The 15,533-nt window shown below is 48.4% G+C and overlaps 1 protein-coding gene across 2 annotated transcripts in view; it reads left to right on the top strand.

Annotated features, from left to right (window-relative positions):
- Positions 1–2,776: 2,776 nt before the first annotated feature.
- Positions 2,777–15,533, top strand: part of LOC122429893 (androgen dependent TFPI regulating protein) — a 66,532-nt gene continuing 53,775 nt past the window's right edge. Inside the window, exon 1 of one of the 2 annotated variants that reach the window (XM_043450575.1) lies at positions 2,777–3,370. In XM_043450575.1, the coding sequence (XP_043306510.1) occupies positions 3,218–3,370 (153 nt within the window). In that variant the 5' untranslated portion in view covers positions 2,777–3,217. The remainder of the gene's footprint in view (positions 3,371–15,533) is intronic. The other variant, XM_043450574.1, reaches the window with a different exon arrangement.

The following is a 15,533-nucleotide window of genomic DNA, read 5'->3' as shown; positions in this document are numbered from 1 at the left end:
GGTGATTACATCATGAGGCTGGAGCACTGGTGATAGGATTGGAGTCGCTACAAATGAGGCCCCAGAGAAGTGCTGGCCCCTTCCCACACGTGGGCAATGTGACTTCTGGGAAACAAGCTCTCATCAGACAGGATCTACCGGCATCTTGGCCTTGGACTTACTTCCCAGCCTCCAAAACTGAGATAATAAGTTTCTTTGTTGATAAGCCGCTCCGTCTGCGGTATTTTTGTTACAACACTAAGGTACTAATTATCATGCAATTTGCAGAGATGCACAGGGTATTGAGGAAGACTGGAAGTGGCTATTCAACACGGCCTGGTTGAGGAGAGGCTCAGGTAAGGGTTCTAAGAGAAGGAAACTGCTGATCTGCATTTTAGAAAATGGTTATGGGATACCAAGTCAAAGGCATGTTGGGAGGAGGCCACCAGGGAGAAGAAACAGTAAGAGTAGGGGCACGGGACCTGATATAGCCGGGCGTGATTGGAAACTCTGCCAATTCGGTGTTGTAGGAGGAGCATTGAGTATGAGACAAGAGTGAGGCAGGAAAGAGCATCAGAGCTAGGTGAGAGGGGCCACTTCATCAAGTTATGGGACTTGGATATTATTCTATTAATGATACTGACACAGTAAAGGGACCTGAGTAGGGGAGAGATGTTGTAAGGTTGGCGTTTTAGGTTGAATCCCTCCCTGACCGTGTGAAGAACACAGTTGGGGGATGAGACTAGAATTAGGAAAACCAGTTAGAAGAGTGTTGCCATAGTCCTGGAAAGACATGAAGAAGACTTGAACTAGGGTAGTTGTAGAAGAAATGGAAAGAAGAGGACTCAAGCTGGATTTGGAAGATGAGCTTGGCATCTTGAGAGAGAGGAAACGAGGAGGACTCCCAGGAAGAAAATGGGTCCATACTCATAGAGATTGAGTGAATAGTCAGGTTTGGGGCAGGGTAATGAATTCATTTTATACATCTTGAATTTGGGGTGCATCCAACTTATTGAAGGAATATTCAACATGTAGTCGAAGATATGTTTGAAGCTTGATGGGGATGGGTAGAGGGTTGGGACTAGAGGTAGAAAATTTTGGTCATAAGCTAGAAAGCAGTGGTAGAGACCAAGATGGTGGCAAAATCACCACAGTCAGTACATAGTGTGAGTCGGACAAAGGGCTGGACCAGCTCCCTGGGAAACACCAGGGAGATTGAGGTCTTTGTCTCCTCTCTTTTCCCAATATTTCTTCAAATCCTTACCCATCTGCAGACCTGTGCTTGAGATTTTGTATAAAGAGATAAAAGTCCCTCAATCTATGATGATGCTTACTAGGAATCTACCCTGGGAGACAGCACAGGGACCCACACGTGCACCAAGTTTTAAGACATATCTGATCCTTTCCTGAGAGAATTTTCTGATGGAAGAAGTAGAGGATTAAAGCAGGCTTAATGGGAAATAGAGAAATATTGCAAAGGGAGTCTGAGGGTGTACAGAGCAAGTATGGTTCCTCTGTGGTCAGGCAGGATGGCTCAGATGGTAAAGAATCCACCTGCCATGAGGGAGGCCTGGGTTCGATTCCTGAATTGGGAAGATTCCCCAGAGAAGGAAATGGCTACTCATTCCAGTATTCTGGCCTGGAGAATCCCCATGGACAGAGGAGCCTGGTGGGCTACCGTTCATGGGGTCGCAGACTTGGACACGACTGAGCGACTTTCACCTCACTCTGGTTAGGGTTCAGACTGCAACTCAACCTGCCTCTTACTTTCTGTTGAATGCATTCAGCTTGGGCTTCACTTTTCTCATCTGAAAATGAGGATTACAATAGAACATACTTCATAGTAGTGTTTAGAGTGTTAAATGAGTTAATATGCACAAAGCACTTGGAACAATACCTCCCACATGGTAAGTACTGTATTAGGTGATAGTGTTATACACAGCGTTAACTTAGGCTGTGAACCTGTGTATGGGGTTTTATATCTCGCATTTCCCAGACTATCCTTTCCTTTGGGAATGGTTCCAATGCAGACCCTATACTGTTGGCTGAGGCTTGCTCTTCCCTCGTGGTTAGCACCTCATGTTTGGGATCCAGTGATCCCAGGAGGTCCGTTTCCTTGTGTTCTGTGCTCCAGGTCCAGCCTGCTGTTCTTTCCCCTAGTACCTGTGAGCTCTGGTTAAATCCCCGAGCACCACCCACTCCAGACTCACTAACCGCAGCAGAACCACTTCCCTTAGGGATCTGCTCAGAACCCTCGGAGCCAGTTGCCCGGGGGAAGCGAGCTGGTGAGGTCACAAGGTAGATGCTTCCAGACCTCTCTGAGGTCCCCTCTGTCGGGCCTGTGGCAGGGCCCCGTTCTGAAAACTGCCCCGTCTAAGCATATTTTGTCCACTCCAAGACGACGCAGAGACCCTTATTCCCTTCCAGCGGTGTCCGAACCCAGGTATGTGGGGGTCACGGCCACATGTCTCTTCCTGGTTCTCTGGCTACAGACCTCTTGCTCTACTTCTTCCCTCCCAGGGACTAGAAATGCTTTTGCAAATGAAGTGTGTGGGACAGCTCTCAGTAACTCTTGTTTCTCTAGGATACAGATAAAAATCTTGGGGGTGGGGCCAGTGGGGAGGCAGGTAAAACCCTGGGGCTGATCAATAGAGGATCAAAGGTTACTTCAGGTTTCAGAGGGCCTCAGAGACCTTCGGAGCAAGATTACAACACCCTTCCCACGTCTAGTTACTCCCCTCTGTGCTAAACGTACCCGCAATCTCTTCCACCAGGTCTGTCAACCTCATTCTCGTTCTCTCCTGATATATTACGGCAACTTCTTCATGCTGTCCCAAAGGAAAGGGTAGAAAAGAGAATATACGGCCATGAGGGTATTTCACTAGACTTGACTTACTGATGAGGTCATTTAATCATGCCCCACCCTAGTCAAATAGTGCAAAGGGCACTTCTTGCATTGCTCCCTGCCCTCTTCAAAGTCTAAATGCTGAAATTCACAAGCAAAGCGGCAGATTCCCTGCTATTTTCTAAATGAAGGCATCTGAGACTCAGCAATAATCCTGTCCCCCATGTTTATCAGGACAGGAGCCTATGAGGGAAGCAAAACCCAGCTGTGTTGGAGTTGTCAGTCCCAGAGGGGTGTGTTTTACGGCGCTCCGTCTCCGGCCTGCCCTAGGACTTCAGCTGTGACAAGGACTCTGGAAGGAAGCTGCTCACAGCTCTCTGCTCAGACCTAGCCATGACAAGGATGTCTACGTGTGTATACCACTTGTTTGTCTTGAGCTGGTATATCTTCCTCAACTTTTATATCTCACAAGAAGGACAGGATCCGCGGAAATCCCAAATCTTTCTAAATGGGGGACAATGGAAGTACCTAACATTCCTTAATCTGGTAAGTACGCATCAGGAAGCAAGCTATTTATCTCTAATATCTGTGCCTTTGATTTTATCCAGTAGAAAATTCCATTATCTTTCTTCTTCATAGTTTGTGAGTTTGGGCATTCTCTTTTACTTGGCAATTTGCTCTGAGAAACCCACTTTGGGAGTTATCCATAGCTACCTCTGTGCTGGCTAATTGTGAAATGCTTTTTAAATTCTTTTTAAAAGAATCTTATCTCTTTTTGTAAAAAATTATTAAAAATTGTTATTTTTTTAAAAAGTTTAACTGGAGGATAATTGTTTTACAATGTTGTGTTGGGTTCTGCCATACAACAGCTGAAATTAGATACCAGTCAGTGAGTCAGCTCAGTTGCTTAGTCATGTTCACTCTTTGTGACCCCATGGACTTCAGCACGCCAGGCCTTCCTGTCCATCACCAACTCCCGGAGCTTACTTAGACTCATGTCCATTGAGTCCTTGATGCTATCCAACCATCTCATCTTCTTTCATCCCTTTCTCCTCCTGCCTTCAATCTTTCAAAGCATCAGGGTCTTTTCAAATGAGTCAGCTCTTCGCATCAGGTGGCCAAAATATTGGAGTTTCAGCTTCAACATCAGTCCTTCCAATAAACATTCAGGACTGATTTTCTTTAGGATGGACTGGTTGGATCTCCTTGCAGTCCAAGGGACTCTCAAGAGTCTTCTCCAACACCACAGTTCAAAAGCATCAGTTCTTCAGCACTCAGCTTTCTTCACAGTCCAACTCTCACATCCATACATGACCACTGGAAAAACCATAGCCTTGACTAGATGGACCTTTGTTGGCAAAGTGATGTCCCTGCTTTTTAATATGCTGTCTATGTTGGTCATAACTTTTCTTCCAAGGAGTAAGTGTCTTTTAATTTCATGGCTGCAGTCACCATCTGCAGTGATTTTGGAGCCCCAAAAATAGTCTGCCACTGTTTCCACTGTTTCTCCATCTATTTGCCATGAAGTGATGGGACCGGATGCCATGTCTCTGGGATCAGATATATGTATACATATATCCCCTCCCTCTTGAACCTGCCTCCCACTCCCCTCTGTATCACCCTTCTAGGTCATCACAGAGCTCTGGGCTGAGCTCCCTGTGTTATAGAGCAGCTTCCCACTAGCTATCTGTTTGACAGCTGATAATGTATATGTTTCAATGCCACTGTCTCAATTCGTCCCACCCACTCCTTTCCCCGCTGTGCTCACAAGTCCTTGCCCCAATTTGATGTTTTTTTCTCCTCCGCTCAAGCTCCCTCATGAATATACATGTTCCCTTAGCTTAAAACTTCCCCAGTTTTGCTATTTGGGGAGACACTACTTGAGGAGAGATCCCCAGTGTTCTCCTTATTTGCTGCAGGTAATAAATCCTTCCTTCTCGGGGGAAAAATAAAAAAAAAAAAAAAAGAATTTTACCTTGAAGTGCTTTCAGATGAGCCCAAACGAGGAACTAAAGTCATGGTTTCATGGTTTCATTATGACATTGACAACATATGCAGAAGAGATTTTGAACTTTGCTTGGGGGAGTCTGTGAGGGAAGGCAGAGTGGCGTATGTTGCGTAGGAAGTGCAATTTCCAGTGGAGGAATAATGCCATTTTACAGCACAACCAGACTAACAGATTTATCTAAGAAAAGCAAATACATTTTGCCACGTTCAGATCCCACTTCAATGTTTTTATAGGCTCAGGCACCATCATAAAGGACAAATCACCCAACCAAATGGCAAATGCACATTTTCAACCATCCGCAAACCAATCACGTCGCTTCCTCCTTTCTTCTCTTCCTAGCCCAGCTGACCACAATGGGATGAATGAGATGATGACGTATAAGTGAACGGGAGAAAAATAGATTTCTAAAAAACATTTGGGGAATACGTAAAATTATTTTTAGAGTTAAAAGCTAAGAATGCTGTATCCTTTGGGGATGCTAATTTAAGTTTTGAAATGTTTTAACCTAAATGTAGGGTGCAATATAAGTATCTGATTCCAGTTCTTTGGTATCATAATCCAGGCAGAAGTAATGCATGGTAAGAAAAAAAAAAAAATGACTCTCTGTAATGCTAAGGAGAGGAAATTCAGAAAGCTCAGTTCACAGAGACCTGGAATTTCAGCTTCCTCCTCACTGGTAATCTGACTTTGAGACCTCAAATTTGAGATTTGAGCTCTGTGTGCATGCTAAGCCGATTCAGTCAAGTCCAACTCTTTGCAAACTTATGGACTATAGCCCACCAGGCTCCTCTGTCCTTGGGATTCTCCAGGCAAGAGTACTGGAGTGGGTTGCCATGCCCCCATCCAGGGGATCTTCCCGACCCAGGGATCAAACCATTGTCCCCTGCATTACAGGTGGGCTCTTTACCGCTACTGCCACCTGGGAAGCCTGAGTAGAGCTCTGCCGTGCTTGAAAAATGGCAAAGTGACTGCCTGTTTCCATCACAGAATTTTATGAAAACAAGTAAACAGGAAACAATAACAAGAAATGATTTTGTGGAATTAGAATAATACAGCAAAAGTCTCAGCTTTCTGTATCTATTTGCTTTATATTAAGAATGGTCAATGTAAAGGGAGCAGGGTCAGCCAGCACTGATGATCTAATCAAATCTAAATTCTAGTTTGGCTGTCCTATCTCACTCTCAGTTCAGTTCAGTCGCTCAGTCGTGTCCGACTCTTTGTGACCCCATGGACTGCAGCACGCCAGGCTTCCCTGTCCATCACCAACTCCCGGAGCTTGCTCACACTCATGTCCATCGAATTGGCGATGCCATCCAACCATCTCATCCTCCGTCATCCCCTTCTCCTCCTGCCTTCAGTCTTTCCCAGCATCAGGGTCTTTTCAAGTGAGTCAGTTCTTCACATCAGGTAGCCAAACAAAGTATTGGAGTTTCAGCTTCAGCATCAGTCCTTCCAATGAACATTCAGGACTGATTTCCTTTAGGATGGACTGGTTGGATCTCCTTGTAGTCCAAGGGACTCTCAAGAGTCTTCTCCAACACCACAGTTCAAAAGCATCAATTCTTCGGCACTCAGCTTTCACTCTAAGCGTGGCTAAGAGCGGATTCATCACCTACTCCCTCAAACCAGTTACTGACCTCTAGCTCAGTTACATGTCCCAGAGCCATCACATTTCCAAGAATGGAGAAAGACACTCATCTGTCAAAGACATATTTCCTAGTGCTAATTCCCTGAGTATAACAAAAGGAAGACTTTTCTGCATTCTTGAACAGTATAGTCTCTTTGGACGTCTTTGGGCACTTTGAAATGGGCAGAGAGGGGCTGACCTGTGGCTGTTTCCTTTTTGTTAGGTGTCATCTTGAAAGTGTAACTTCATGAAGCATTTTCCAATTGATAAAGATGGGTTAAAAATGTTTTTAGAGGATTAATTTAAGGTCCGATTTTAAATATGTGACTTCATGTTTGAGCCATGTATGAGTAATGAGCCACCAAATCCTATGTTGTGCCTCTTGCTAGGGTCTCCCCTTCTTCCCGAGTCGTATCGCCCCTCTCACTGCTGCTGCTGCTGCTGCTATGTCGCTTCAGTCGTGTCCGACTCTGTGCGACCCCATAGACAGCAGCCCACCAGGCTCCCCCGTCCCTGGGATTCTCCAGGCAAGAACACTGGAATGGGTTGCCATTTCCTTCTCCAATGCATGCAAGTGAAAAGTGAAAGTGAAGGCGCTCAGTCGTGTCCAACTCTTCGTGATCCCATGGACTGCAGCCTACCAGGCTCCTCCGTCCATGAGATTTTCCAGGCAAGAGTCCTGGAGTGGATGCCATTGCCTTCTCCGCCCTCTCACTGTAGGCGCTTATTAATTGGTACCTAGATGACCAGATCACCTCTTCACTGTCCTCTCACTATCAGTCCAACCATCCATCACTCAGATTTCAGATTAATCTTCCCAACAAATGGTTTTGGTTTTATTTTGCTTCCAGCATCGTAAGCCTGATTGAGAAGTGTGGTCAGCTATTCAAGAAACTAGGGTGGCTCCCTCCTACCTCACAGGATCAATCAAAAGTCCTGATCTAGGAGCTCACCTGCCTACTTCGCTCTCTTTCTGGCGCTCCCCTCCCCAGTAGGGCTGGTCCATTCTCCAGGAAGCCCTGTGTCTTCTCCAGTGTTGGTCCCCAGGCTTTCTGCAGTCACTGCTCTATCCACAGTCACGCCATCCTTGAACGAAAGGCCCACCTGCTTCTCCACCACGATGATGCTTTCCCAGACCACCTGAAATCTCAGATCCTCCTTAAAAATCTCTGCTGAGTCACTTTGTTTTTTCCACATTTGTTTTTTCCTTTCCCTGAGTTTTTCCAGCATCTGTTAGTCTCTGCTTATTTATGTATTGTTTGCACGTCTCCACCCACATGTGATTCTTAACATTTCAATCAATTTGTAAATAGCTCTAGAACAGGCATTTGATCTCTGAAGTCTTCACCAGCCATAACATTCTATGATTCTACATTGTATTTGCTATAGTGATGGGCACAGATTATCCCTGTAATAAAAACTCGGTGCGTTCGTATATTGACTGGACTTGACCTCAGACTTTTCTGCATTCCTGAGCAGTACAGACTCTTCGAACACCTTCAGGCCCTTCAAATGGGCAGAGAGGGGCTGACCTGTGGCTGTTTCATTTTTGTTAGGTGTCATCTTGAAAGTGTGACTTAATGAAGCATTTTCCAATTGATAAAGATGGGTTGAATATGTTTTAGAGGATTAATTTAAGGTCAGACTTCAAATATGTGACTTCACGTGAAATACTGGGCCTTAAAATTTCTAGTTCTTGAGGTCTTAAAGGATTGTGTCTCCTAACGATTAGTGTTAGCAAATGACTAATTAACTAATGGTTGCATTTATAAAGTCACGGAGGTCTCATAAGTTACTATAACACTCTTGAATCTATTTTACGTAAATTTACTGAAGTCAGTACCCCATCCTGCTTCCAGGAAATTTACACCCTTCCCCTTTAAATGAGACTTCCCAGGTGGCTTGTTATTGGTAAAGAACTGCCTGCCAATTCAGGAGACATGAGAGATGCGGGTTCGATCCCTGGGTCAGGAAGATCCCCTGGAGGAGGGCACAGCGACCCACTCCAGTATTCTTGCCTGGAGAGTCCCATGGACAGAGGAGCCTTGTGGGCTACAGTCCATGCGGTCGCAAAGAGTCAGACAGGACTGAAGCGACTTAGCATGCATGCACTCCTTTAGACAGCCTTAATTTCTAATGGGCTGAATATCCATTATGGACCCTGAGGACAAAGTCCAACTTAATACAAGTCAGCATTCTAAGAGTGTCCCATTTCTTTCTGAGGCCACCTCAGGGGACTCAAAGGATTGATGCCTGGGGCGTGAGGTGATTTGTGGGGATTCCACAGAGAACTGGTCACCATGACCGATTCCTGCCTGGTGCCTAAGGAGAGGAGAGGAAGGAGAGAGACGTGAGTCTCCAAGGGAGTAAACCGACCCCAGGGAAGAGGCAGCCAATTCTCCGTGTAGTGGGAAGGCAGGGTGGCCTGGTGGTTATCTGCATGAGCTCTAGGATCATGGGCTCTGTGGGTGGTTCCTCAGTTCTAGCAGTCCTGACCCCGGGCTGGGTATTTCTTTGTCTTTTACTCCCAAATCTGTCAGACAGAAATAAAAATAGTGCTTAGCCACAGACTGACTCTGAGGGACAAAGGACCTGATATGAGGGAAGCGCCCAGAATGGCGTTAAGCAGTGGACAGTGGGATGAGAAGATGGGAGAGTGCTGGTGAGTTTCCAGTCATCTCAGCTAGAGCAGGGGGGGTGCAGAGGGGAGGGGGTTTTGTGGGGCATCAGTCCCTCCCCTGAGCACCATGGGGGGTCGGTCATGGATTCAGGCTAGGATCACCCACCTGCCTCATCGCTCCAGTATCTGCCTCCACGGGCTTCGTGCTCCAACTTCCCAGCTGGCGAAGGCCCACAGTGGAGTCACTGCTTTCTCTACATAATCGCTGCCCAGTGAATGCTCAAGGGACTGGGGTGGGGGGCACCCTAAGGGACAGTCTGAAGGCTTAAGGAGAGGGCAGTGAGTCTGACCGAATGGGAAAGCTCCCAGAAGCTGGGCGTGGAGACCAGGCAGTGCTGTCGGACACCCTCCGGGGCTCTGCGTTGGCGAGGCTTCCAGAGCCTGGATCTTCCACAAATACTACATTCCCTCCTCTCCATCTGCTCCACTTCCATCCAGGGGCAGTCCTGGATTACCCAGGGAATGCAAGCTGGGGAGAGGAGATAGAGGGAATTTTCAGCTACAGTTTAAACTGGTTTGCAGAATTCATAGAGTTTGCTGGATTTTCCTCTTTTTAAAAACAAACTTCCTTCTGAAACGTGGTTGGAGGCGGTGCCTCATAATTGGGATCTCCAGGGGAGATTTTGGACGAGCCCCTCCCTGTTTCCCTGGCCTCACTTCGCCAACAGAGGCACTGGCATTTCCCTCCGCTCTTCATATAAAATTGCCCAAGTCAGGCAGCTCTGCCTCGAGTATCATCAAGCTCTCTGGTTCTTCGGCTTCCTTGGTGGCTCAGATGGCAAAGAATCTGCCTGCCAATGCAGAAGACCCAGGTTTGATCCCTGGGTCAGGAAGAACCCCTGGCGGAGGAAATGGCAGTCCACTCCAGTATTCTTGCCTGGAGAATCCCATGGAGAGAGGAACCTGGTGGGCTATAGTCCATGGCGTCACAAAGAGACACGATTGAGCTACTTTCACTTTTGCTGTCAAGCTCTCAGGATGACAACAGCAACTTCAATGCGTAGGTCCTTGGGGATGGCAGAGCAGGGCCAGAGGAAGAGAGATGCTTGGGGACATTTCATCATCCAAGGTCCAAGGTAGCCCATGAACAGTCAGAAGACAAGGATTCATTTACAGTATACAGAGCCCACTTCCATACTTGGGACAAACCTCTGATTTCCATCATCAGGCTGATATATTCACTCTCAGGCTCAACAGAGTCAGAAATACAGTTAACTGTCTATTCCACAAAAATGCTTGAGATCGCTGCTTTTACCTGTCAGAGAGTGGAAAGAATGAGGGCTGATAGGAGGGGAGAGTCCACACCAGCACCCAAATAAAAGAACTGCAATGTATTGAGTAACCACAGCCTCTTGGTAGGTTCACTCTGCACAGTATGAAGACTAGTGGCTGAAGGAAGGCCTGGGTACCCCTCACTTGCTGTGTGCTCCTGAGTGAGTCACCTCCCTTCTCTGAGCCTCCTACATAGCGGCTGTGCGGTGTGGTGCCGGACTCCCGCCCTCCCCAGCCTCAAGGTGCTCAGGCCCCAGCTCCTGGGAGGAGGGTTGACTGCTGATGTCTCACAGGCAAGCGCCTGTCCCACAGCCGTCCTCGGCAGAAGGGAGCCGCCGGGACCAGGGCTTAAGGCCAGTGACCGGCGGACCTGGGCTCCAGAGGCTGGGCCCCAGGACAACTCTGAAGGCAGAGAGAGCTCCAGAGCTCCTTCCCGGAGTGCAAGAGCAGCTGACGGCGGGCAGCTGCACTGCCCTTCCGGCTCTCCTGGCTCCCTCCCTCTCTCGGATGCTCCGAGAGCCCTGCTCTTTGAACACTCAGCAGGTAGCTCTCAGCATCGCAGATTCTGTTTCTCGAGGAACCCGACCCACAAAATGTGAAAGAGTCAATGTACAGAAAAGGTTCCTCCTCTGCCGCCTCTTTCTTCTTCTTCCTAATAAAGACATATTAACGTAGAGCCTGCCTGGTCTGTATCATGTCTAATTTCTGGCACCTAACAGACATTCTGTGAACGTTGGCTGCCCGAATAAATGATTAAAACGTGACTCCCACCGGTAAGAGCAACTTTCTAGAGAAGCCCATCCCACTGGTAAGACAGTGGCCCCACGGCCATCCTGCCCCTGCACGGAAGACAGCTGTGATCAGCTGCACAACACCGGCCAAGTACTCTGACAAATATATCTTCCAACCTGTCCCTCAATGTTCTTAATTCCTTCTCTTTGTTTCTTGTGTTCGTATCATTTCTTTTTCCATGTATTTTTTTAATCTCATTACTTTATCTGTTTCCTAAGCTAAATGCACATAAATGATGACTGAAATAGCATATTACATGTAATACACACCATATATATACATATACACACACACACACACACACACACACACAGAAACACACACACATATATAGGCTGCATCCCACAGTATGTGGGATCTTAGTTTCCTGACCAGGGACTGAACCTGTGCCACCAGCAAGGGGAATGCAGGGTCTTCACCACTGGATCTCCAGGAAAGCCCCAACTCAGATCCATCTGGCAAAGGCTTCCTCTACTTGCCCCAAGCGCCACCACCCTGTCCACCACAGTTATATATTAATAAAACTCCTCACAACTAGTCCCCATTTGCTGCTTTATTCTGGATTAATCTCCACTGCAAGTGTTGCATCATTCTGAAGGGGAGACCTGAGAAAAGTCCCGGCCGGTCTGAGTCAGGCAGGGAGCGCTGAGCTGGGCGTTGTATTACTTGACTCATTCAGAGCTGTAACGTCTTGCTCAGGAAACTTGTGGAATCTCCCTCTGTGGAATTATTTTTAAATGAAGCAATTCTCATTTCCTGGGATAGGTTAAGAGGGTTCTGGCTTAAAGCAAGGAAAATAAACTTGATGGCTTAGAAAGGTTAATAAGCTTCTGTGCTCTCAAGATTTCTGTGACTCTTGTGAAGACGTACAAATGTAAAAACGGAATATCCTTTAGCTGTGGTTCCTTAAATTGCACTAGTTATAAAAAAAATGTAAATTAAGCTCTCCCAGGTGGTAAGTTTGTCAGCTAGCAACAAAAATGGAAGACTGCAGACAAACTTAGATCAGCAGCATTTTGGGAGAAGGCACCAAAAAACCAGTGGAATTAGGGAAGAAAGGATAAATCAGAGGGCAGCAACTCTGAAGTAAACCCTGACTGAGAAGATACCATCAGCTCTGCTTTTCTGAGCAGCCGAAATAGTTGAGGAATGTAAACAACAGTAGTTTTGTTGTAACAGCCATAAAAGGTGGCCAGTTGTTCTATCTTCTCTGAATGCTACTGTATTAATCTGCTGCTATTACAACCCACTACAGGCTGGGTTTCTTGAACAGCAATTTCCTCAGAGTTCTGGAGGCCAGAGGTCCACGACCACGGTGTTAGCGGGATTGCTTCTACCAGCCTCTCTCCTTGGCTTGCAGATGGCTGTGTCTCCCCCTCTTCACGTGGTCTGCCCTCCGTGTGGCTCTGTATCCTTATCTCCTCTTCTCATAAGGACACCAGTCCTAGTGGGTTAGGGTCCACCCTACCGTCCTCATTTTAACTTCATCAGCTCTTTAAAGGCCCTGCGTCCAAACACAGCCCCTTTCTGAGGTACTGAGGGTTATAACTTCAACAGGTGAATGTGGGTGGGGGGTGGGTATGGTTCAGTCCATAAGAGCTGCCTTGTTCCCCCTTGACTATTCTTTCTGTGAGTGTCTACTCAACATTCCAGTGTATTGTCCTTGGAGAATGAGCAGACCAGTGTCCCATTTTGCGAGCTGATTCAAACCTGGCCTCGAGGCCCTCCGTGAAGCCTCCCTCTCCTCGCTCCCAGCTCTGCTGTGGGCATCCTCCAGGCCCTGTGTGCATGCTCAGTCACTTCTGTCCAGTCCAACACTGCGAGCCTGTGGACTGTAGCCCACCAGCTCCTGTCCATGGGATTCTCCTGGCTGGAATACTGGAGTGGGTAGCGATGCCCTCCTCCAGGGGATCTTCCCAACTCAGGGATCAAATGCGTGTCTCTCATGCGTCCTGCATTAGCAGGCAGGTTCTTTACCTTTGAGGGCTTCCCTGATAGCTCAGCTGGTAAAGCATCCACCTGCAATGCAGGAGACCCCAGTTCGATTCCTGGGTTGGGAAGATCCCCTGGAGAAGGGGTAGGCTACCCACTCCAGTATTCTTGGGCTTCCCTGGTGGCTCAGCTGGTACAGAATCCACCTGCAATGCAGGAGACCTGGGTTCAATCCCTGGGTTGGGAAGATCCCCTGGAGAAGGGAATGGCTACCCACTCCAGTATTCTGGCCTGAAGAACTCTATGGACTGTGTAGTCCATAGGGTCACAAAGAGGCAGACACAACTGAGTGACTTTCACTTTCTTTACCTTTACGGCTACCTGGGAAACCCTCAAGCCCTCATTCTCCCTTATTTATTTCTCTTGGCAACGCCCTCTCGCCTGCCTCCTGGGCTCCTCCGCAAGGGCCCCTTAGAGATTCCTTGTTAATGCAGACGGTGGCGCATCACTGCGGGCGGAGATCAGTGGAGACAAGGCTGCCTCACGTCCACAGTGGGCATCTCTCCAAGGCAGCATCCGCCTGCGAGCTGAGGGAGAGGGAGAAGGGGCTGGCGGGTTTGTGGCATGGACTCAAGCTGTGTCGGAGAAGGAGAAGCCCCGGAGGCTGTGAGTAAGAGCCGGTGAGAGCCCAGTTTCCACGTTCCGCGACTGGGAAAAGGCAAGAGAAAGTCAGGACGCGCCTGACGTGGGATGACACGAGGAAGGTCCCGCTGCGGAAAGTGGTCACATGGACTTCACATGCTGGGCGGAGGCCGCTCTCCCCGAGGAGGGAGGACCTGGCAGCCGCTCAGCGCTCAGCGCGTGATGAATTGCCGTGCTGACAGGACGGTGCAGGCCTCCTCACCGGGGCCCAGGCCCCCCGCCCGCCCTCCGCGACTCCAGCAGCTGCCTGCGCTGTCCTCGGGGGGCGAGCTGAAGGCCGCTGGGGAAGAAGGAGGGACAGGCCCCCGCGGCCAGCTTCCACAGGCAGAGGCTGCCCCCCGCTTCTGCAGCCCTGCAGGGGCCAAAGAGCAGGAGTGAATGACAAGTACGGAGGGGCGGCAGCCTCTTTGTGGCCTTTAAAACTGTTGCCCACGGGGGTGCTCGTGGTAAAAAACTCTCCTGCCAATGCAGGAGACTTAAAGAGACACGGATTCGATCCCTGGGTGGGGAAGATCCCCTGGAGGAGGACATGGCAACCCACTCCAGTATTCTTGCCTGGAGAATCCCATGGACAGAGGAGCCTGGTGGGCTAGGGTCCATAGCGGTGCAAAGAGTCAGACGTGACTGAAGTGACTTCCCACGCTTTGTCGCACACCCACCCACCCTCGCTGGAAGGACCCCTTCTGGCTTGAAGCTTCCTCCTCAGGGTCAGATAGGGGTTCTTGCATGTTCCTGCTTTTCTACCATCTGGTCATTCTTGGCTGCTTTGCGGCCCCTCCTGCCCCTTAGAGGAGGGCGTTTCCTCAGCCTTTGCAGCCCACTTCTCTCCTCTGCCCTCTGTCGTCTCTTCAGAAACCTCATTCCACCGTGGAGCTTCACTTTCTGCATCTCCGCAGCCCCGCCTCCCTGGAGACCTCCAGGTCTGCATTTGCAGAAGCAAGTTCCTCTAGACAAGTGATTCTCAACTTTGGCTGCTCTGATTAGAATCACGCAAGAGACTAGGTTGCACCCCCAGACTCATCACCTTAGAATCTTTGGGGGCTGACAATCAGACTTTGGTATTTTTTGAAGTCGTTTTTAATTCTCCCACCTGGAGATAGTGGTCTCTGTTCTGAGCTCCCACAGTGCTTTCATCTTTGTTCTTAGAAAACTGACACATGGTTTGTATGTTTGTTGGTTGTAAAGTCTGGCTCGGAAAACAAACTTTGGGATTCCCAGCCTTGATATTTATCAACCATGAGACGTTTGTTCAGCCTGTTTTCTCATCTGTAAAATGGGATGCAGAGAGTAATAATACTACTTACCTCATAGGGTTTTTACAAGAAATTGAAAGCTTCGACCAGTGCCTGGCATAAAGCAGGAAATCAATAAAAGTCAACTATTACTCCCCAAATCAGCTATCATAGTTTTGAGTAGTCAGTAAGATTTGTAAATGATAAATTTGTGTCTAATCCAGTGGTTCTAGAAGCTAAGCCTTTACAAAGATCACCTGAAGAGTTTATTAGAAAACTAATTCCTGGGCCCTGTACCCAGAGTCTCTGATTCTGCAGGCTGGGGGCGGGGGGGGGCGGGGGGGGGAGGGGCTGAGCACCCGCATTTCTAACAGACCGGGGGGCGCTGCAGGTCTGAGGACCCAGGTGGGAGCATCCCTGGCCTCTTCCCCCAGCGTCCTCTCCTGCTCACCCCGTCTGCCCGA

Source organism: Cervus canadensis, chromosome 28 (assembly GCF_019320065.1).
Source record: "Cervus canadensis isolate Bull #8, Minnesota chromosome 28, ASM1932006v1, whole genome shotgun sequence".
NCBI classification, from domain to species: domain Eukaryota; kingdom Metazoa; phylum Chordata; class Mammalia; order Artiodactyla; family Cervidae; genus Cervus; species Cervus canadensis.
Note: the sequence above shows the minus strand (reverse complement) of the source record. Positions and strands in the feature narration are given on the sequence as shown.